Source organism: Delphinus delphis, chromosome 14 (assembly GCF_949987515.2).
Source record: "Delphinus delphis chromosome 14, mDelDel1.2, whole genome shotgun sequence".
In the NCBI taxonomy this organism is placed as follows: Eukaryota; Metazoa; Chordata; class Mammalia; order Artiodactyla; family Delphinidae; genus Delphinus; species Delphinus delphis.
Genome location: NC_082696.1, coordinates 32,894,351 through 32,917,971, shown reverse-complemented (window position 1 = coordinate 32,917,971; position 23,621 = coordinate 32,894,351). Strand labels below are relative to the sequence as shown.

Genomic DNA, 23,621 nt, shown 5'->3' with positions numbered 1-23,621 from the left:
GAAATGGCCAGTCTGTGAGCAGTCAGAACACACTCAACATTTATAGATAAAGTTTGCTGTTTTATGTGTGTGTGGTTAGTGGTGCCCCAAAACAATTATAATAGTAACATCAAAGCTCTGATCACAGATCACCATAACAAATATAATAATAATGAAAAAGTTTGAAACATTGGGAGGATTATCCAAATGTGGCACAGAGACACAAAGTAAGCAGATGCTGTGGGAAAAATGGTGCCAGTAAATGTGCTCAATGCAGGGGCAAACCATCCATGTGTAAAAAACAAAATATCTGCAGAGCACAATAAAACAGTGAAATAAAATGAGGTATTTATATTACCAAAATAAATTCTACTAGGTCATCATGGAAGGTCCTTTTAATTTACAGTACTTTAGGGTTCAGCTTGGTGTTTACTTTATTTAGGATTTTCTTATCTGGATTCATATGTTAACTTGTTCCTGGCTCTGACTCCTGCCAGCTGTGCTACCTTGGCAAATCACTAAATTTCTCTGTGTCTTAGTTTCCTCATCTGTAAAGCGGGGAAGATAATAGGGTCTACCTCATATTGTTATTTTGAATGTTAACTCAATTTGCATATATGTAGTATGTAAGCAAATTGTAATACCTAGCATAAAATAAATGCTATTTAAATATTAGTCGTTATGTTTATTTTGGATTATCTTTGTTAGATTTTTATATCATGTATTCACTAGCTTAATAAACTGAATTACATATCTCTCTGTTTTTTATATGCTCCATAAGAGTTTCAAACTTTGAAAACACTGTAAAAACTAACTGGTACTGAAATATTTTTGTGGGAATTCTTTCATCATTTGTCCTCTTTTGATATCCTTAATCAGCTTTGTCTAAGTTTCCTTTTTTTGCTCCCTTTTCTTTTTGTTTATGTTTCAAATTTACCTTCTTTCCCAGGTGTTCATTTTGTTTTTTAAAATTTTTTGATAATTACATGAATTAAGTTTTAATTTATTTACATTTTTTAAAATTTTGGAATATTTAAACCTAAAAGTTTGGCTTCAGTTTTTCAACATCCAATGAACATTGCTAAGTTCCTTTCTTACTGCTTTTATATTCTATTTAAAAAACTATTTGATCTGCAATTAAAGTCTGGATTTTCTTTTTAACCTAAGAGTTATTAGGAAGAAATATTTATTAATTTTTAGAGTGTCTGAGTTTTGCATAAAATTCTATCTTCATGTTTGATATTCATAATTAATTTAATCCTAATTTAATGTAGCATTTGTTACAAATATAGAAGTAGCAATTTATGTTAAGAAAATAAGCCTTAAATAATTTCTGCTTTGAGAAATTGAACATTTTTGTGGATTAGTTAATGATAAGCTACAATAAATATTTATATGCCATTTAATATATAATTCAACATTATTAGATTATTCAAATTTTTGTGTTTTGCTTTTTACTAATTCATGTGTAAATATTTGAAGTTGGTAGGTTAATGTCATTCTCAGCCATTGATTTTGGGGCAATTTTCCTTTGATTTCCAGTATCTTTCATTGTCTATATTTTTTTGTACTTCTAATTAGTGCTTATTTGGAGCATAAATATAATAACTTAAATTATGTTTTTATTGTACCTTTAGTAATGTAAACAGAGAGCTTGTTCTATTGAATTTATTTTAATTGAATTCTACTTTGGCCATCATTAATATTACTACAACTGTTTTTAATTTTCTATATGCTTTCCTAATGTATATTTACCTTCTTTTATTTTTAATATTTCTTGTCATTTTGTCTATTTCTTGTGAACATTACATGCACATATTTTTAATCAAAAGAGTAAGACTAACTTATGTATTGTTAGTATGTATGTTTGTCACTCTTTCTGTCATTGTTTTATGTTTTCTCAGCATAATGTTTCCTTGCTTTTTTCTCCCTTCTTTTGTTTTTTGAGTGGACTATATTTTACTGATTTGCTCTTATATTTTTCCAGATTTTGAAGGTCAATAACTTGTATTCTTTCATGTGTTTTTTTTCTATTTTTCTAATCAAAGACAAGAAAAAAAATTGTCTCTTGCATTTCTCTATTTAAAATAAGCAAACTTAAATGGCTATTATTTCCCTCCTCTATTCCTTTTTATCCCCCAAATATGTATTCCCATGAACACCCTCAGTCTCTTTTAAAAATTTACTTTATTGAAGTATAGTTGATTTACAATGTTGTGTAAATCACAGCCAAGTGATTCAGTTATAGATATATATATACATTCCTTTTCATGTTCCTTTATATTATGGTTTATCACAGGATATTAAATATAGTTCCCTGTGCTATACAGTAGGACCTTGTTGTTTATCCATTCTCTATATAAATAGTTTGCATCTGCTAATCCCAAACTCGCAGTCCATCCTTCCCCCAACCCTCTGTCGCTTGGCAACCACAAATCTGTTCTCTAGGTCTATGAGTCTGTTTCTGTTTGGTAGATAAGTTCATTTATGACATATTTTAGATTCCACATGTAAGTGATATCATATGGTATTTGTCTTTCTCTTTCTGACTTACTTCACTTAGTATGATAATCTCTAATTGTACCCATGTTGTTGCAAATGACATTATTTCATTCTTTTTATGGCTGAGTAATATTCCATTTTATATATGTACCACATCTTCTTTATCCATTCATTTGTCGATGGACATTTAGGTTGAACACCCTTAGTCTTTTTCTTTGTTGTACTTAGTGATGTTGTACTTAGATGATTGTTGTTAGGTTTTTTTTTCAAGTAGTATATTTTTATGCCCAAGGCACTTTCCCATCTTGTGATAGTCTGAGGGGGGTTATGAGTCAGTTAGAAAATATTGATATGTGTCTCATCTACCATTAGGTCTGGCACCTGGGTCCTGTCATTGCAAACCTGGCTTCGGAGGGGTGAGCTGTGATCGGTGTGCCAGGGGCTACACTGGCTACCCAGACTGCAAACCCTGTAATTGCAGTGGTGCAGGGAGCACAAATGAGGACCCTTGTTTTGGACCCTGTAACTGCAAGGTATGTTGTTTATTCTAGTAATGTCCCACTGTTTAGAGCAAAGGTCATTTTTCTTGGTTTCTCTCATATATCTGCAGGCATTAAGCAATTGGAACGTCTGTAAATCTCCATTCTCTATTCTATTGGTGGCATTCCTGTTAAGTGTCTTTAGAACCAGGTTCACTGCAGCAAGACACATGCCATTTGTCTAAAAACCTACAAATACAGAAGATAAGTCACCTTGAGAATGTGTTATTTTATAACAAAACAGGTTTCCCCCACTACCTATCTAGTCTGTTAATTTTAAAATACACAACAGTAAAACTAGCAATCCTTTAAATCTACTGTACACTCAAAACTACTTTAGCTTTGTATCTAATTCTGAAAATAATTCTGTCAAGGGTTTTATTCTAGATTTTTAAATAATCTTCTGAATTTGAACCCAGATAGGTCTGAAAATACCATGTTCAAAATCCTCTGTTTAATTACCAAATAATGTGAGAAACCCTAGTGGAATTGATTAAATGCTCAATATTTCCTCCCAAGAGTACTTTCAGAAATTGCAACTTTATTTGTTGTATACACTCAGATAATCGTGTTAACACCAAGGGATATATTACACCTGCAGCTTATACACATAGGGGAAACATAGAGGCGAGCCCAAGTCTAAACTGATAAAACTGATTTCCTTTAGCTATAGTAATCAGTTCCAAAACGTTCAGATCAGACAGTGTTAGCTATATTAGCTGAGAAAATAGCCACTCCATTGAAAAAGTTAGCACTCCATACTGATGTAAAAATAAATGTTACTTCTTTTTTTCTTTGTTCTCAAACATAGGTGGAATCTTATTAAGAATATTTCCTTTAGTAATTCATTAGTCTTCTCTAGGCAGCTATAAATTATATGCTGATAGTTGTTATATGAGTGTGCATATGTATACAAACGTTAGACCATAAAATAAGAAGTAAATATTAGTATTGATGTTGAGTGTTCATTTATTGGGACAGGAATGTCTGAAATAGGAAGCTAAATACTATAATATTTATATAATAAGTATATGTTTTATCAAGGATAATTTAGGTACCTATCTTGGACCACTGAAACAATAAAACTCCTGTCCATATAAACAGGCAGAAAGTGTACAGTCCATGGTAAAGAGTTGCCGTGTACTGAAATATAGTAAATTAACTAGATTTAGTACCTCTTATTCTAATATTATCAGAAATGGAGACTTACACTTGTAGATCAAGACTGGAGTGGTCTGTGGGTGATCACTTTTTAAAGGACACCACCTATCTTCATCCTGTATGTCTTTTGGGGCGATCCTAGAGGCTCTTAATGCATCTTCTCTAATATTTACCAAATATATTTCCTGTGCGTGATTTATTCCTTTTCCAAAACTCCACAGAAATCTCTAACCTTTACCACTTGCTCAAATAAAGTACAGACACAGCTGTGCTTAAAATGGAAGAGAAACCTCCTAAGTCTCTAGAATATAGGAAATCAAACCGGACAAAAAAGAAAGGGGGCTTCCCTGGTGGTGCAGTGGTTAAGAATCTGCCTGCCAATGCAGGGGACACGTGTTCGAGCCCTGGTCCAGGAAGATCCCACATGCCGTGGTGCAACTAAGCCTGTGCACCACAACTACTGAGCCTGCACTCTAGAACCCACTAGCCACAATTACTGAACCCACATGCCTAGAGCCCGTGCTCCGCAACAAGAGAAGCCACCACAATGAGAAGCCTGCACACCGCAACGAAGAGTAGCCCCCACTCGCTGCAGCTAGAGAAAGCCTGCGCGCAGCAATGAAGACCCAAAGCGGCCAAAAATGAATTAAAAAAAAATTATAAGAAAAAAAGAGAAAGGGAATATTGTTACACACATACTATATATAGAAGGGAGATGCCCAGTATTTTTGCGAGGAAAGAGAAACACATAAAGGAGGCAGACCCCATTCATTTTCCTTGAAAAATATATAGAGAAAGGCTAGAACAGGAGAGTTGTCGCCATTAGCAGAGATCTGAGGGATAGTTCCTCGAGCCACCACCTGCTCTCTGCCTGCCTCAATATTGCACTAAGAGTGATTATGATCCTAATAAGAAAAACGCCTTCTACAAAGTCACTTGAAGCTCTACATAGACAATTAAAACACAACAATAAGCAATTAAGAAATCATAAAACAGAATGAAAAATTAAGTAACTAGCATCATGAAAAGAGTTACCCTTCAACTATGTGATATTTTAAATAGATTACTATAAGTTCTTATAAACTAAATGTTTTTTGGGATAAAAACTTGCAGAAAGCAAGTCTCAGTAGATATCTACATAATTTTAAAAGTCATGAATTATATGCCTGTTTAACAAAAACGTGATTTGACATAGGATTGTCAGTTGATTATTCAAAACAACATATATCAAATGCTATTTAACAGGTAAAACATTATTGAGAAGCTAAGATACTAGAGACTTAAATTCAGGTAAAGTGATATCTGTAAAAGCGTTCATCTCCAAAATGTCTACTAACCAGTAAACATTTGCACATTTATTCTTTTTCACTATAATATATAACAGTTTTCCATAATTTCTTTAAAAAAAAAATTTACTGAAGTTTGTAAACATTTTAAGAAAGTACTTTGTCATAAAGTCTTGGGCCTAAATTTATTTCTATTATAAATTTTAAATGACTAACATTCTATTAAAATGCAGTACTGAGAAAAGTTGACACCGCTTTTCCCATTTCTGCCATTTCAAATACAAGTATTCTGGATAAAACAGAGCAAATAAATTTGCAATCACGTAGATTCAGGAAAGAAAGGGAATTTCCTAGATGTTAAACCAAAGAGGGAAGTCTGAGTTAAGCATAAACTCAAGCAAAACTGTGCAATTAAGGTCATTGGGGGGTGGGGTGGGGGGTGGGAGACTGGTCATAGTCCTAAGATGGGGGTTAAAGTTTAGAGTTTTAATGGCTTTTCTGAGACTTGACACTAGGATTTGGACTCACTGAGGGAAATTGGAACTGAATTCACTTAAGCTTAGACTCTAGAAATGTCCCCTGGCAGTGAAACAAACAGGCACGAGAAAATTGCACCTGCAAGCTAGGAGTGGCATAGAAAACATTCTCTTTCCTTTGGGGCTCTAGGTGAGTAAAAATAGTGCATTGTCAAACCCTCAAACCTGTGTGCCACATGGGAATGGGGTCAGTTTTATTCTCCCTTTCTGTGCTAGAATTCTTCAACAAGTCAAGCAAATGGTATTTCCACAGGAAAGAAAGTATAGCCTTAACTGACAGTGAGCTCACTGGAAAGCAGTATACTGCACAAAAGGAAAATAACTACAAAAGGGAATCAGAAGCCATAAAATTCAGAATATTTGTACACTAAAAACTAAAAAAAAATAGGATAGTCTAAAAAAATTATATAAACAAAATATGTAATCATAATTTTATAATATCAATAATAGAATAAAATATGTAGAAAATGTACAGTCATAAAAATATGACTAGAAAATAAAAGAACAAAGAAAGAAAAAATAGGAAAAAACAACACAAAATAGGGCACTATATTAAAAGAATACGCAGGTGTGGAAAAACATTACTGTAGTTTACTTCTAGAAATAAAAATATATGTAGTCATTGAAATTTAAAATTCAGTAAATGGGTTGAACAAGAGATTAGAAACTGCTGGATAGAGAATCAGAAATACACAATGGAGGAAATTACTTGTAAATTGTCATAGGGAGATAAAGAAATAAAAGTGTGAGATGCTAAGTGGCATGGCTGATAGAATGATAAAAGAACAACATAAAATTTAGCAGGACTGGCCAAAGAAGAGATTAGATGAAATTGGGGAGAAACAATATTCAAGAAATAATGAAGGAGTAAAGAATTATATAGAATTAAAATTATACATCCTTTGAAGAAGATAAAAAAAAAAAAAGACCACCAGCAGGTCTTATAGTAGAAACCCTGCCCACTAGTCAAGACAAAGAGAAAAATATTAAAACTAGAGACAAATATCAGATTATTGTGTTTCCCACTAATAGTCCAACTTCACTGAAAAAACTTCTCAGAATATATGTACTTTAGTCAAAGAATTTTGAACCCAGAAGAGTTTCACTGGATTGCAGAATACAGGAATCAGTTTATAAAAAGCAGTAGCATTTCTATACACTAGTGATAACCAATTAGGAAATGTAATAAAAATATTTAGAATAGTAACAAAACTATGTGGTGCTTAGAAATAAATGTCTCAAGTACAGGTATTTTTTAAAAGATTGTTGAAGACCATAAAGTAATATTTAAAATTGGGAGATAGCTGCTAATATCAAGTGCTGGTGAAAATCTGGAGAAATGGAAATGCTGTTATTAGGATGAATTAGTACCACTACTTAGGAGGCCAATATGGCATTATCTAGTATCATTAAAGATATTAAAAACCTGTCAGCCAGCAACTCAATATCTAGATGTTTACCCCAAAAGAATCTTATATAACATGTATAAAGAGACATATAAAAGCATGTACAAGATGTTCAACATAGACTTACTTGTTATAATGAAAATTAGGAAAAATCTAAATATCCATAAAGAAGAAAAAATAAATTATAATATATTCATGTAATCTGGTACAAGAAACAACTCGAGTGAGTGAAATAGGTCTTATGTGTAAAAACACTGATAAATTTCAGGTGAAGTGAAGGAAAAAAATGCCATTATGTTATCATTTATGTAAAGTTGTAAAACATAAAACATTCTGTGAGCACACAAATATAAATTTTAAAAATGTAAATACACTGATATTATGTGTACTAATTTCAGAATAATAGTTAACTCTAGAGAAAGAGGGAAAGGAATAGGATAGAAGCGCAGTGAGAGAAGTGAGATTCAAATGTGCTTAAGTTTTATTTCTTTAAAAATATAACTGAAGCACACTTGGGAAAACATTCATATTTTTTGCCTCTAGGTTGTGGGTAGTGGATAATTATCATATTATATGTACTTTTCTAATGCTTTAAAATAATTCCAGATTTAAACTTTCTCTAATTGAAGGAAAAAAAGGATTTCCTGATTTAAAAAGAGGTGAACAAAATTTCTCACTTAATACACTGTCAAATACTATTACCTCTACACATAAGATTTTCTGTTATATCCTTCTTTAAATAATGATATTACTGAGCACCCCATCCTAATTATATTTCAAAATATGAAAACAATGCAACACAAAAATATTCACTAATTGTTATGCATTATTAAAATTTTGAAAATTCCTCTCTCTTCTGGTAAATTACAAGAGATAAGACAATCTCAGATATATGACAAATCAAGTAAATGTAAATACTGTTCTGACTCTTGGTATTTGTTCATTTTAAGTACTACATGCTAAAAATTGGCTCTTTTGAAGTTTGGCATCATATTATGTATCCAAAGTCAGTTGGATTGCAGGCTCTGATAAATAATATAAATAGACATTGATCTAGGTAGGAACATGTGCTTTTATTTTTATCAAAGTCATAATGGAAAGATAAACAGTGAAGTAAAAGACTAGAAATCAAAATCTGTATTTTCATCTTGTTTTGCTTTGCGTTTATTATTGCACTTTACATTAAGTTCTTACTGACGCACAAAATGATGTGATCTGACCTTGGTTTACCTCGCCAGAATATTCTTGAGCTTCAGCCACTGTCTTCCAGCCTTGCTTAATTTCTTGAGTCATCAACCTCTTTCTAACTCTGGAATTTTACAGATTCCATTCAGACTGCTGGGAAACCCTCACTCTCACCTTTTTCCTTTGCTTACCTAGGCATTTTTCAAGGCTCAGTTCCACTTCTCAGCAAAGCTATCCTTTATCCCCCGGTATAAATTGTTCTTCTGCCATAGTCACTTGTCACCTTTTTCTTTTCCTTTATGATCTTTTCACAATTTGCAATCCATTTAATGTCTTTTGCACCTCTGTGATGACATCAATTCTGTATATTTTCTTCGTCATTAAAAAATAAGATAACACAGTGGCTCATACATAAAAAAGAAGGAAAGGAGAAAACTAAAAGAAGTGTGAAGATTTGACAGTTGCTTAAACTGTCTGATTCTTATTTCTTAATCCATAAAATGATACTAAATCTTTCTTGCCCAGCTCTCAATAGGTGTAATTATAACATTGAAGCCCTGTGCAAATATAAAGTATAATCATAAATACCTGCTGGATTAATTTTTTGATTATTTATATTGTTTTTTACAAGTAGAGATGTTTCCATTATTTTCCCCAATGGGACTTTTATGGTGTGTGCTAATATTTTTATTGGTTTGAGTTTCCCTCCTCTTTTCCGTTTATGTACAGGAATGATTACCTCTTTAACTTGTTAGGCTCGAACCCAGGGCATTTTTACAAGAGGCATTCGATTTATATATTTGATCCAAAATCTAAATTACAGATGTAAAATTTTTAGCATAAAAGGTATATACCAGAATTTGTCTCTTGCAACAGTTACAGTTAAAAAATATTCATTGTTTTTTTCTAATATTAAAAGTTAAGGTTGTAAAAAGTGAGAACTAAATTTTCATTTATTTTCTTCTCTCTCTCTTTCTAACCCACCAAGTATTTATTATTTAGCCTTGGAACAGTATATTTAAAGAGTAAACACTCAAGAAATAATGCTAATTATCTAATTATCCTTCTTTTGTTAACTTCTTTTAATACTAGGATACATTAGAATGAAGGCCATAACAGGAAAATCTGTAATTGACTACAAACACCCCAATAAACAAGCATGACTGCAAAATTTCTCAAGCACTTATCACAAAAAATAACTTAAATATCAGTGGAGATATTCCTGGTAACTTTGTCAATAGAATTCCCAGTTGGCTAACGATCACAGATAAACATGTACTGTTGAAGTTGTTCCTAATTTATAAGAAGGTGGCTTCATAAGAAAGAATACAGGGGAACTATTGTGACTATATTTCTCAAGAGAGAAACTGCTAAGGAAACTATAGCAAAAATAAAACTGATGTCAACCAAACAATATGTCACTTCAAGAAAAAAGAACCTAGTCAGATTTTTCTAATTCAACTTTGTTTTTAGGGAAAAAAAAGTACTAAAGACAAAAAGGACAGTTATTACATATATTTTTTATAGGGTAGGCCACAAAATATCTAATTAGATACTCAGCTAAATATGTTCAACAGAAATATGTATATAAAGCACATATTTCTCTCTAAGGGGATGAAAATTTGTTCTTGGGGGCAAAAATATCATATCCATTTTATGTATAAGGCAAACATATTCACACAGTACATCAGCACATGCAGTATATCTGTAGAATTAAAATTTCATGGTGGAGATGATTATGAAAAAAATGACTAAAGAGGCTCCTTAGGGATAAGATAATAAAAACTAGGTTGAGAACCACTGGTCTGAAGTGACACTTTTTATTATCACGATACATAAGAGAATAAAAATATTTATTATGTGGATTAATATTTGACAATGAAAAAATAATTAACTCTCATTAGTTTCTGTTTAATTTTTGTTAATATAACCAATTGGAGTAATGGTTTAGAAATGAAAAAACTAGAATATTTGTTTTTAGGAAAATATGGTCATATAAGGGAATGTTAATCTCTAGAGTGGAAGTCTGAGCATTCTGGAAATTAAGTCTGGAGCATTCTGGAAATTACCTATTTCATAGGTTTAGGTATAAAAATAACCATTAAATTTGTAAATTAGAATCACTATTGAACTCTAAATAAATAAAATATTAAAATAAATATACTGGATTGACAAGAGCTATCCATTTGAAATGCTGAGAGAGAGAATAGATTAGACCCCATTTTGTTTAGATAAACAGTTAAAACAACTTTTAAAATTTGTATTAAATTACATGTTAACAATTCTTTTTAAAGTTGATCCGTACAAAGAAGTGATAGAATAATAGCTAAAGGAAAGAGAAGTCTCATAATGACTAAAATAGTATTTGGGCTAGAAGTCACAGACTCTCACCGTCATTATTAGGTGTTCAGGATCAATTGTTTTCACATCTGTGCTTTAGCGACTGAGTTGGATGGTGACACATTATAAGGTATTTGCCTTTGAAGATCTTAGTAATATAAGTGGCAAGAAAAGAACAAAAACGATGGTTTTACTGTTTGGATTGATTGATTGATTTAAAAGATCTACAATAGACATTCTTACATCTGTGAACATTCTAATTAAAGAGAACAGTGCTGCAGTAGCCTATTTTACTCCTATCATACAAACCTTGGGATACATCTTTTTCTTTCAGCCTTGTGGCTTCTCTGTGTTATTCTTCCTTCAGGGGTTTGGAGAACTTTGGTCATAAATCTGGTGTCAGATCCAGAGCACGTACTCAATACTCCTCTTAGGGCAGTAACTCCCTTGTGCCTTATACTTATTTGTCCACATTCTTACTTCTTTTGCTATAATTGTCTTGAGGGCATTTTTTATATTCCCTCTGGCATTTCATATAATGCCTTATATGTAGTAGCTCAGCTATGATTTGATGAATGAATAATTACAGAGAATAAAGAAACAGTGAGAAGTGATATACAGAGCATTTATTAATAATTTGATATTGATAGCAAAGGAAATTAAAATGCTTAACGAACTTACCCATAAAACTTACCCATCAAGCTGAAAATAAATTAGGAATACAATGAGGGGTTGCTTCATGGATGACAGTTGTTGATGAGTCATAAAGAAGTTTTGAAAAAGCAATTATGCACCTGGGAACCCATAAAAAGAATTGAGACCCAAACTTCCAAGATCACATGTATTAGCAAACTACTAGAAAGTGGGGAACCTCTGTCTCTATGAAGGTTCAATAAAAGTCCTGGAACACCATGCTTCTGTGTTTGAATTGTGCCACTCTAAAAATCTAAAATTTATTAAATATCAAACTGTAATGTCCTCTAGTTATCACTATTTTAAAACTAGTATCTTTTTAAAGAAAACTCTGGAGACACAATCCTTCAATAAGAAATTACTTAGACATATACTCTCTCAAGGGAGATTAGAAAACTAAAAAGGAAGTAGAACTTGATATAACTAATTAATTCTATACACGTCCAGAGAGCAGAGTGCTAGGGAGCTAAAAAGATGTTCTCCCTGATTCTTCATTTTCCTACCAGCTTCAAGAGGCTCTTTAACCAGTCCATAAGGACACACATATAGGTACTATATCCACCATATTTACTATTTAGTGTTGGCTTAATATTCAACTGTAGTAGAGCTAGAGAAAAGTCAGAACCAAGAACTTCTCAACTGAATGAGTCTAGCTCAATCTGATTAGGAGCTAGAGAAAGTATGAAATAAAGAAAAAGTATGGTATAGACTCAGGACTGAAAAAGTAGAAGTCTAGAAACTTAAAGTGGTGGCTTCCAGCTGGGATGCTATACAATATTAGATAAGGTCTTTGCAAATTTATGAGTTGATAATTGCTTGTGAAGAGGGTTGAAGTGAATTGAGTATAGGATTAGCTTGAGGACCTGTAGCAGGATCTAAAAGATTTTGCGTCAAAGATTTGTCACAATAAACAAAGTAAAACTACCAGTTGGCTAACCTGTTTTTATAGGTGTAGACATCCTATTATCTTTACGGTGGTGTGTTGGGGGACCCAAGACAACACTCCTTTTCAATGATTCACTAGAAGGATTCAGAACTCTGAAAAGCTGTTATACTTGTGGTTTATTAACGTGAAAAGGATACAGATTAAAATCAGCAAAGACAAAAGGTGCATAGGGAAGAATCAAGAAGAGGCCAAGCACAAACTTCCAGTTATCCTCTCCCAGTAAAATCATACATACATGATTCTCCCAGCGACAGTATGTAACAACACGTTTACCAACCAGGAGAACTCACCCAAGTCTTGGTGTCCAGGGTTTTTATTGGGGGTCAATTAAGTAGATATGGAGTCCTCATATAACTGGCCTTATTTACTCAGTCTCCAGTAACCCCAGAAGTCAAACTAAGCTTTGAATTATTTCTTATTCCTAATACTTTACTAACATAGGCCTCTATTCTGTCCCCTCCAACAGGTCGAATTTTTAAACCATGCTCCAAAGTTTAAGTCAAATTCCACTCCTTCATAAATCCTCCTCAAGCCTTCATAGCAGAAACTAGCCCCTCCTCCTCTGTGTTGCCATAATTTAATTTATTTCTGAGATGATCTTTTTTTGTGTGTGTGTGCGGTATGCGGGCCTCTCACTGTTGTGGCCTCTCCCGTTGAGGAGCACAGGCTCCGGACGCGCAGGCTCAGCGGCCATGGCTCACGGGCCCAGCCACTCCGCGGCATGTGGGATCTTCCCGGACCAGGGCACGAACCCGTGTTCCCTGCATCAGCAGGTGGACTCTCAACCACTGCGCCACCAGGGAAGCCCTGAGATGACCTTTTCATATTCCACCTTGCATTAAGGTTGATTGTAAATGTATCTTTTTACCCAACTCTAGATGCTGGCTTGTAAAAACAGAGACCTTGACTCACCCATCTTTATAGTCCCTAGAATGTCTACCCTAATGTGATACTTCGGTTTATTAAATTAAATTGAATATTGCTATTATTTAATCATTACTTTTCAAGGTCATATTGCCAGGTGAAAATGTTGTTACAGAAAATGTAACTGATGTCTAAAACTTTCTAATTGTTGAACTCAGTCTGAATCTCAGAAAAGTGGTATTCCAAGCTTTCAAATTAGAGTAAATGAAAGTAGATTAGACCAACCACGTAAGAACACAGTGTACAGAACAGCTGTACCGTGTCTTCAACAGGATAAACTAAATTATGATTATGGATATGTTTCATCTTTCCTGCCTGTGTACTCTTCTGAAGATGCTCTCAACTTCAGGGTTTGGGGGATTTATTTGTCACCTTAGGTCTGAAATTAGTTTGATTAGTTTTGTTGACATCTACCATCTCAAAAAACCTGAAATTTACCTTGGAAACAAAAACTAGCAAAAATATCATTGCAGTCATTAAATCTGTGTACATATTGGGAGGCTAAAGCTTGACACATGAAACGGGCCTAGAGATACCTCTTTGTTTAGGCTCCCGGCAATGTAGAAATGATTGAGGTGGTAAATAATTCATAGAAATTGAGCCCAAAAGTTACTTTCAAATAAATTATTCTCTTGGATACAAGGAGAACTTTTTTGTTTATTTTTTATAAATTTGTCTATTTTTTTCTCTATTGTTCTTCCCTCTTCTGTCTTTCCCCCATGTTCTCAGATTTTATTATCCCATCTTCTGACCAATCTTGCTTTATTCAAAAGTGTTTTTATGAAACATCTACTAGGTGAAAAATATGACCACCAAGAGACTTATTTAAACTTAATAAAGTTTTATTAAGCTAGTGCTCAGTGTTGTACCAGGAACACTGCCATTTTCTTGTACTATAGAGGTAAGTAAGACAGGGTTCTACCTGAACAGATTATGGTATGTAGCTGGAGAGAATAATCTTAGAAGATACAGCAGTACATTTTTGTGGTTAGAATAGAGCAATGTGTAAAGGGCAATGGGAACACATTTGAGGGAGAAGTTAGTTCTCTAAGGAAAAGGAAAGCTTCAGAATTGAAGTAATAAGGGAATTCAAGGAAGAGGGAAAATGTGGAGCAATTTCGTGTGTGGGGAATATTGAGAATCTGTTTCCTGGAAAGCAGGGAACTTTCATTGAGAAGACATTAGTCAAGATTAACCATTCTTTAAGTTGAGAGATTACACCCTTCCCAGCTTTTCATCATATAGTCAGCTTTCCCTGGCTTGAATCCCACCTATAAACAAATAATTTTTCAGTGTATTGGGCCTAGGATTAATGAAACCAATTTGGAGAGCAGTCACTGAATGAGAACTATTTTTTCCCATAATGTTACTATATGATTAACTGGCTATACCAGCGGGTTAAAGGAAACACTGAAAATTAACCAGGGAAAATTTTCCTCCCTTCCTACTGGATCTCATCAGGGAAATAGTATAACTATCTGTCCCAGTTTCTCTACCTGTCAGATTCTTATGCTTGCTTCAAATATATGTATTTTTCATATGTGGAGTGAAAAGTATTTTACCATCTGTATAATTTCAGTGTTCTATTCTACATCCATGTATTAGCTTAATGTCTTTTATTTTTATCATATATCATGTGTTCCTAAGAGGAAGTACTTCAACAGCATAGAACGGTAAATAGTAAACCAAATGTCTAACTTATTGCTGTATTTATCGTGACATTTACTCCATACCCTTGACAGAGATGAAGATCAAATTGTAACTTACTGCAGTAGATTAGAATCCAAATTATTTCCCATCAGTGTGGTTAGGACAGCATATAACTTAATAAGAAGCTTTTGAGAAGATTTTTTAAAATATCATTATACTTTAAGGCTAAGAGGTAAAATGAAGAATAGAAAGCTTATATTTTTCATAAACAGAAATAGAGACAGTGCTCCATTTTGAAGGGCACCTCTGTTACTAACCCACCTCTCTATTTATAGGAAAATGTCGAAGGAGGAGACTGTAGTCGCTGCAAATTCGGCTTCTTCAATTTGCAAGAGGATAATCATAGAGGTTGTGATGAGTGTTTCTGTTCAGGGGTTTCAGACAGATGTCAGAGCTCCTACTGGACCTATGGCAATGTAAGCAACAGCCTTTGAATCCTATGTGCTGCTCCACGGGGCTTCTTGCTATTGTTGTTGTTTTCCTTCTATAAGAAATTAATTTTTTTCTTGTAGTGAGCTTCTACTTAAACTTATCATGAAGAAGTGATAGAATTTTCTTTCAAATGCTAGTTGTGCCTCTTTGACCAAAGCCTTTAGGATTTTATTTGTACCGACGTGTAGACTGGAACCTCTTAGAATAAGTCAACACTAGCCTTTCCGGTGTCCATGATTATTATGTGAAGCAATAACGGAATTAATGTTGCTTTAGCCTCAAGGGCAGATGATTCAACAGAGAAAACATCAGATTGTTCTATGAAGGATTATGTATTTCACTCACCAGTATTTTTGGGATACCCGTTAATAAAAACTCCTTTAATAACTATATACATGGTACATATTACCCACCAGCCTTTAGTCGTGATTTGATGTTGCCAGGGCCCTTTCTTCGTTAAAACGAGACACTGAATTTGAACAATACCTTCATTCTTAATTGATTTGAAAAAGTTCAAATTATTACCTGTTTAGTAGTTACTGGGATATTCTTCCTCTACCATAAGCATAAACATGTTTCCCTTCCCACCTTCACTGCTCATCATACTCCCATTGCCTTTTCAACCCTCCACAGACAGCGATTTGTCTCCTTATAAAAGAGGACCTTTGGGAATTTCAAATAGCCTATGTGGCAGCACTTAGGAGTACAGAGTAACAGAAAACAGGCTGGGGAAAGAAAGAGAAACCTGCAGAGTGAATGAGAAACTATACCATATAGGGCTGAGTTTACTGAGAAGTTGAGTTCTTATCCTTGGAGAGTCACTGGAGGATTTTAGCAGGAGACTGTTATGATTAGGGTTGGTTTTTACAAAGATCACTATTTTAATAAAACTGTCTTCCAAACACTACTCTTGCCTTTCAACTTCAGTCAGCTAACTAATCCTTAACACAACTATGAAAATTTTCTCTGCCTGTATTGCTTTTAAAGTCTGAAATATTATGAGTAGTTTCTGATTGTACTCTCTTACCTAAATTTGAATTTATACATACTTTATCAAATGCATAGCTTTTGGAGCAAATTATGTAGAACCAACGACATATGAACATCTAGTTTAACTTCTTTCTTTTGTTTGTAGAGTCGCACCTCACCCTCTAGACTGTTGCATTAATGTACTAAAGTTTTATGTTTAGCAGAGGAACAGAGGTAGAACTCAGCCTTGTTCTTCAGAAACTAGGTCCATTGATATTTGCATTTCAGTAGGTCTTCTGGAAACACTTTCTCTGAATCTCACTGGGCTGTCTTAGAATGTCTGATGATGATGTTGGAAAGGGAAGAGAAGGAAGTAATGTGTATCTTGTAGTGTGGCTATCCCATAAGCTTTTACTTAATCTCTCTTTCTTTGACCAGGGCAGTCCCAGCAATTCCACAGCTTTGGGAGATGCAGAATCAAATGACCTCTACATGAAGAAATTTAAAAAAATATTTCATCCACATATTATCACCATTACCATTCTGCTCCCCATCACCTACAGCACCAAGCAGCTCACACACATCTAGTGGGCACCTGGTAGCCACAAACCCCACTATCCAGTGTTTTGTCCTGACGAGGTTGGATGGTTTTGAATTGTAGCTGTGTGCCCACCCATGGCTGGAGTATAAACATGGAAAAGCAAATCATCATGTATTCCCTAATTCCCCCTTAAAGGCTCCTCCCTTCTCTGGGCCAAGGATCTAGGCTAGGAGTTCCTACAACGCTTCCAACCTCATGGGAAGGAATAGGTACAGTATTGTGAGCTGGTAGATTCAAATGCACTTGAGCCTCAAAGTTTAAATTTAAATATATGAAAAGGAAGGAAATATTAAATGAAAAGCTACCTTTCATATCTTTTTTCTTCCTCTGCTTTACAAACACATACATAACACCTTTTGAAATAATTTTTTCTATACGAAACAGGAAATTACTAGTGGAGTGAAAAACATGAAAATCAAAGTTCAACTATTTGATAATTTATATAACGTTATGTGTAATTTTGAATGAGTTTCTATTTTTAAGAAAGAAGCATTTGTAATCATAATTTTAAAAAGCACATTGGATCAATAAAAGCAGGTTACTATATCATACGATCCAAACTCTTAGAAACATCAAGCAAAAAAATAATTGGTGCCTAAAGTTGAGTACATCTGACAAGTTTAATGATATTCACAACTCTCATTTTTTCTAAACTTTCATAGTTCCTGCGTTTTTAATTTTCATAAAATGAACACTACAGGAATATGAAAGAGAAAAGAAGTGGGTGGGGGGTTTTTTCCTAAGTAACGATGGTTGTGTGTTTTCTTTAAGATACAAGACATGAGTGGCTGGTATCTGACTGACATCTCTGGCCACATTCGAGTGACTCCGCAGCAGGATGACTTAGATCCACCTCAGCAGATCAGCATCAGCAGCGTGAAGGCCCGACAAGCCCTGCCCCAGAGCTACTACTGGAGCGCGCCAGCTCTGTATCTGGGAAACAAAGTAAGTCCAGATAGTGCTTGCTTCTTGCTACTTTGCTTTAACTGATCAATAAGAATAATGGGTTTTATTTAGTCTTTCTTTAAAGACAGATAAAATCAAATGTATACTGTATTGAATTGCTGGAAACAGCTGAATCAGATTAAGTTGGACATTTCCGCCCTGCCCCGTGGGCCGCAGCATGCCTACTTCACAACTCTACATAGTTGCTGTTCTGTGTCCACATTTTAGATCTACAAAAAAATTAATGAAGCCTCTAGGATATTTTTTTGCAAAACAAAATATAGATATTGGAAGAGACGGTGTTATGTTTACCTGAAATAGCTGTTTTTCTAGAGTTGTCTATGGTGCAATACTTACTGAAGTTTTTCTCATCCGTTTCTATTTCACTTCAAAACTGATATTCAAGAGAGCTACTTTTTCTACCATGTCTGAATGTTAACTGGAAATGAAATTTATTACACAACTAATTTAATGCTTGCCATGAAGCTTATATAAACACCATATTTCCCGGAGCTCAGGAAGAGAACTACCCTAAGAGAAGTGCCAGACTGAAAGCACATGTTTGTTTCCAAGCCCATTCACACACATATAAAAACACACACAGATAAACAAATGTGGCAATCTCAGAAATGCAGGTGCTTCCCCCCCCACACCCCAGCCTGTTGTGGATTAACTTTATCTAGATAGGTTCCTTGGCTTTTATCATTTTATTTTATTTTGCTTAACAATTTGTTGGAAACAAAATTTGATATAGTAATTGTAAGGGGGAATATTTGCTTGGTCCGTGGAACTTAATACCTTTTCAGCTAATAGTTAAGTCAGCTAATCACACCAGAAATTGTGACAGTCTGAGAAAAATTCGTTAGCAAGTTGATGCTATTTAAGCCTAGTTTTCACCTATAAGAATATAGCATTACTTTTGAAGAAATCTTCATTGATTAAATAAATTAAAATATATTAATAGTGGCGTGTGAGTATTGAGATAGAAAACGTTACTAGTTCATATGAATGGGAACTAGTGGTTTTAGCTGACTGAAAACATTTTAATTCGTGGCCTGTTTCTTATTTTTACAAGCTTCTGAATACCATTATGAAAAATGTGTAAATGAATAAAACACATTTTCATTGAATATGTATTTTTAAAGAGACAGTGTATATTGCATAAAATTTTCTATCTGTAATAAAATCCAATTAAACTTTTACTTCAAAGCCCTTTCCAACAAGAAGTCATTCTATCCTATTCTATTTAGGAACTTCCTGAATCCCTGACAGGAATAAAATAGCACATACGACTTGAATGTTTATAGCTTAAAATTGCCAAAAAAATAAATACATACATAAACTGTCTTTTTTTCTAACTGCTCTGAGGAGTTTAGAGAAGAGCCATTGGATGAGTTTCAGAGGTCTTACTTTTCTTACAATGGAGAAATTTACTTACAGATAGTTTTTAAATAGAATATTCTTTACCATATTTTCCATCATTTCTTCTTTGGTCATATGCTTTTTCTTTCTGTTGGCTGAAAATCAAACTGACAGAAGGAAAGCAAGCAAAAGCGATATTAAATAGCATCAGAGCAAAGGATTTGGACATCCTGTTCCTAGTTGTTGGTTCCCAAAGATAACTTCCCTTATCCTGGCTGAACTGCGTCTTATATCCACCCACAACGAAGTACTTCATGTCCCCCACAGATCATTTTCACATCAAAAAGCTGTGCTTGTCTGTGCTTCAGTTTCCATTCAGTGAACAAAATAATCATAACAGGGTGTGCAAATTGTTTGAATATGGAAGACATTTTTTAATGTAATGTGAAATCCCTCTGTGGTTTACAGTCAGATATCTCAGTATGAATGAAACAATTCGCCTTAATAACTGAACCATATAAATTTTTGATACTACAATAATACTGCCAACTCTCACAAATTACCACAGTACATCTTAACTGTCATGTCATATCACATAAATTACAGTCATGATGACATGCTTAGCTTGGTTGATTTAATATCTTGCTAAGGAAATGGAAAATTGTAAGGCCTTGTTTGTAAATCCAGTAAAGCCATTTTTCTAAATAGTTGAGGCTAAGTTCTTTACCAGTAATTGCTGTAGGAATCAGAGCCATTGCCAGAATCTGACAGAAATAGTATATCAAGAAACTAGTACATCTGCTTAAATACAGAATTTTGTTTACATCCAGGGGGCTGTGGGTACATAATCCCTCCTCTGCCTTTTTATTGTTAATTCCTAAGTCAAAAAATGTATATATTTATGAGATGCTATTAGCTTTTCCTAAATATTTATATAACCAATTTTCAAACATTTTCCAAGTTACTTGGTTATAAGTCCACTTATAACGGAAGGGGGATGTGTTGTACATATTGTTATAATGAAGGTGCCACATGCCAGTCTTCCTTTTTTTTGGTAACCTAGCCCCAAATAATAAAGCTATTCTCACTTGGGATACACTTTGCTAACATAGAAACCTGCCTGATCATAATTAAACTCAAGAGCACTAGCCAATTTAGCAAAGGAATACTTTTCATCTTAAGAAACATTTTTATTGACTACAGTTCCTCTATGGACTAATGAGGAGTACATAAGTGAATATAGTTATGTATGTGGATAGTGGATGAGGCCTAGAAAAAGGTAGCACATTTTTATACTACCCATTTAAAAAATTTCCATGATCTTCTTGTCAATTGCAAGTTTTTGTGCCCAACACACAGTGAAGCCAAACAAACTAAAACATCAGAGTTTGGAGCTGAGGAAGGTTTATTGCAGGGCCAAGCAAGGAGAATGGGGTGGCTCACGCTCAAAAGACCCAAAATCCTCGAAGTGATTTTAAAGGCAAAGTGATGGAGGGGAGCTGCCTGGTGTGTGATCAGCCTGTGCACAGTTCTCTGATTGGTTGATGGCAAGATAACAGGCTAGTGTCACAGGGCTTAACATTATCAATCTTCAGGTTCACTAGGTCTGGGGGCTACATGCTTATGGTCATTAAGTAGTTAACTTCTTCCATTTGGTGGGGGTTTTAGCATCTGTAAAACAACTCAGGAAATGTGCATCAGATACAGTTCTCTAGGTGCTTCAGGGAGGAACTAAAGATTCTGTGACTGTCATATGGCTGATTTATTGTTTAAATTCTTACCAATTCTCGTGGCCCAACTGCTATTTTTGTCACTACGTGTTCACATCCTTTCAGTCATTAATTCTTGAGCCAGGGTTTGTGACTCAGGGGAGGCCTGGGAGCCTACAGCTTTTCTACAAACAAGAGGCCAGCAGAGGACATGGGGGAAGGAGTCTGTCCCGAGAAGGCCCCAGAGGGTCTTGCTGGATTACAATCTCAACTATGAGTTGGTTCCTCAACAGCAATCTTGAAAATGTTTGTTTTCTCATATGTGAGTGAGTATTTAGCACAATTGTCACAATCGAGTGTTAATTCCCTGCCCTCCTCCATTCTAGATATTCAAAGAGAATTAAGTCAGGCACCCACAGGGCTCTACTAGGCAGCAGCTTATTTTCAAAATACTTGGCACATGTTAATGCTTAGTTTTAGGGCAGTTGTTTAAGCATGAAACTAGGCAGGAATGGAAAGAGCTAGAGGACAAAGAGTCCTGCTGATTTGCTACAGGCTACAGCTATTGAGAAACAGTTTGGGTATTTCAGAGTTGGAATAATTTACTGCTTTAGTAACCTAAGTGCTATTGGAACATTGAAAGGTCATTTACTTAAGGTTACCCTAGTGGTCTGAAATAGATAGTGCAGCTTCCAAAAGCAATTCTCTTCCCATCTGTAAAGTTCCCTGAGAATCTGGCTTGGCCTATCTACTGTTCCCGCATTACGATTAAGGTTTGAAAATCTCTCTCTGAGTGTTATTAAATTAATCTTGTGTGATGTGGTCTTTACAAAACAATGCTTATTTTCTACAACATTATACTATCTTTTTCTGTTTCTAGCTTAGAGAAACTTTAAAATTGTTTCATGTAGTTGCCAAGAATACCTATAGTTTAGCTTAAGATGCACATTATGAGTCTGTGGACAAAATAGTGTCTGGTTCTAAAAGTAATCTCTGGTATTTCTTTGCTGTGTTTGCTTGACTTTCAGTTCTACCCCTAAGATCCCTAATTAAAGCTGTGGATTTGAAGGAGATTGATGTTTGAGATTTACAGGACAGGGTAGACCTTGTTACATAAAAGGAACTTCACAAATATTTTGTGATCAATGCTACATTTTTAACAACAACAGAATAGTTTTCATTAGATTGCTCAGAAATGACTCTTGAGTTGGGATTTAAGTTAGAATTGAAAGATGATTTCAATCTTGGTTAAAAAAAAACTAAAAACTTACTAATAAGCATGATCCATTCTCCTTTTAGCAGCATAATTTGTATTTCTGACTTCTTTGTTCCACATTCCTCAAAATTATTCAGAAGTAAAGGTCGAACTCTCTCCCTCATCCTGAATGTCCTTCAATTTAAGTCTTAGATTTAATGGATTAATTAAGAAAGTATTATGTATGTGGTGAATGGTAGGGCCATAAAAGTAAATACGATAAATCAACTGTGATTGAATTTTTATTCCATAAATGAGATCATATAAAAAATGATTTGGTAATGGAGTAGTACTAGAAGAAGATCTGTTGTCAAGAATAAACCAAATGAATTGTTAGGGGCAAATGAGGAAAGATATTATTAAAAAGCAAACAAAAGAATTCAAGAACTCATTTATTGCCCATAGTTCTGGTAATGTCTACTATGCAAAATTAGCCTACCTATGAGGACGCAAAGTCAAATTTCTAGAATAATGAAAATTAATAAAACTGACTCAAGCTGAAAAATATGAAAAGTGATATGAATATTAAAGCAATTGAATCAGTAGCCAAAAAGTTCTTCCCATAAATAAAATAAGTATTTTGTTTACTTCTGTTTAGTTTGTTCAGTCACATTTCAAACCTTAATTTTTTTTTTTCAATCTTAGAAGGTTTCCAGAGAACAGAACAGTGAGGACTACTCCTCAAGCAGTTTTATGTGGCTTAATATGCTGGATATCAGGGAGGTATGAAAAAGGGAATCCCTGTTCAAACTCATTCATGAAAATAGATGCAAACATCCTAACCAAAGCATGAACAATCAGAATCCATAATGTATAAAAATGGTAAAACTAAATTGGCCAGGTTACTTTTATCATAGGAATTCAATGTTGGTTTAATATCAAAAAGTCAGTGTACGTAATTGACAATATTGACTGATTAAAGGAGAGGGAAAAAAATATTTCAATAGAGGTAGAAAAAGAAATAGTTAAAATTAAATAACGATTCATGATGTTTTAAAAATTTTGCAGACTAGGACTGGAAAGGCACTTCTTCATCTGATGAAGATTATGTCCACAAAAATGAATAGCATCTATGTTGAAAGAATTCTTTAAGATTGCAAACAATTTTCACTCTGACCACTTTTATTTAACATTGTACTAG

At 34.2% G+C, this 23,621-nt stretch overlaps 1 protein-coding gene across 1 annotated transcript in view; it reads left to right on the top strand.

Moving 5' to 3' along the window:
• Positions 1 to 23,621, top strand: part of LAMA2 (laminin subunit alpha 2) — a 603,358-nt gene that overhangs the window by 282,038 nt on the left and 297,699 nt on the right. The window contains exons 10-12 of the mRNA XM_060029982.1: positions 2,854 to 3,014; positions 15,483 to 15,623; positions 17,981 to 18,154. Of these exons, the coding sequence (XP_059885965.1) occupies positions 2,854 to 3,014; positions 15,483 to 15,623; positions 17,981 to 18,154 (476 nt within the window). The remainder of the gene's footprint in view (positions 1 to 2,853; positions 3,015 to 15,482; positions 15,624 to 17,980; positions 18,155 to 23,621) is intronic.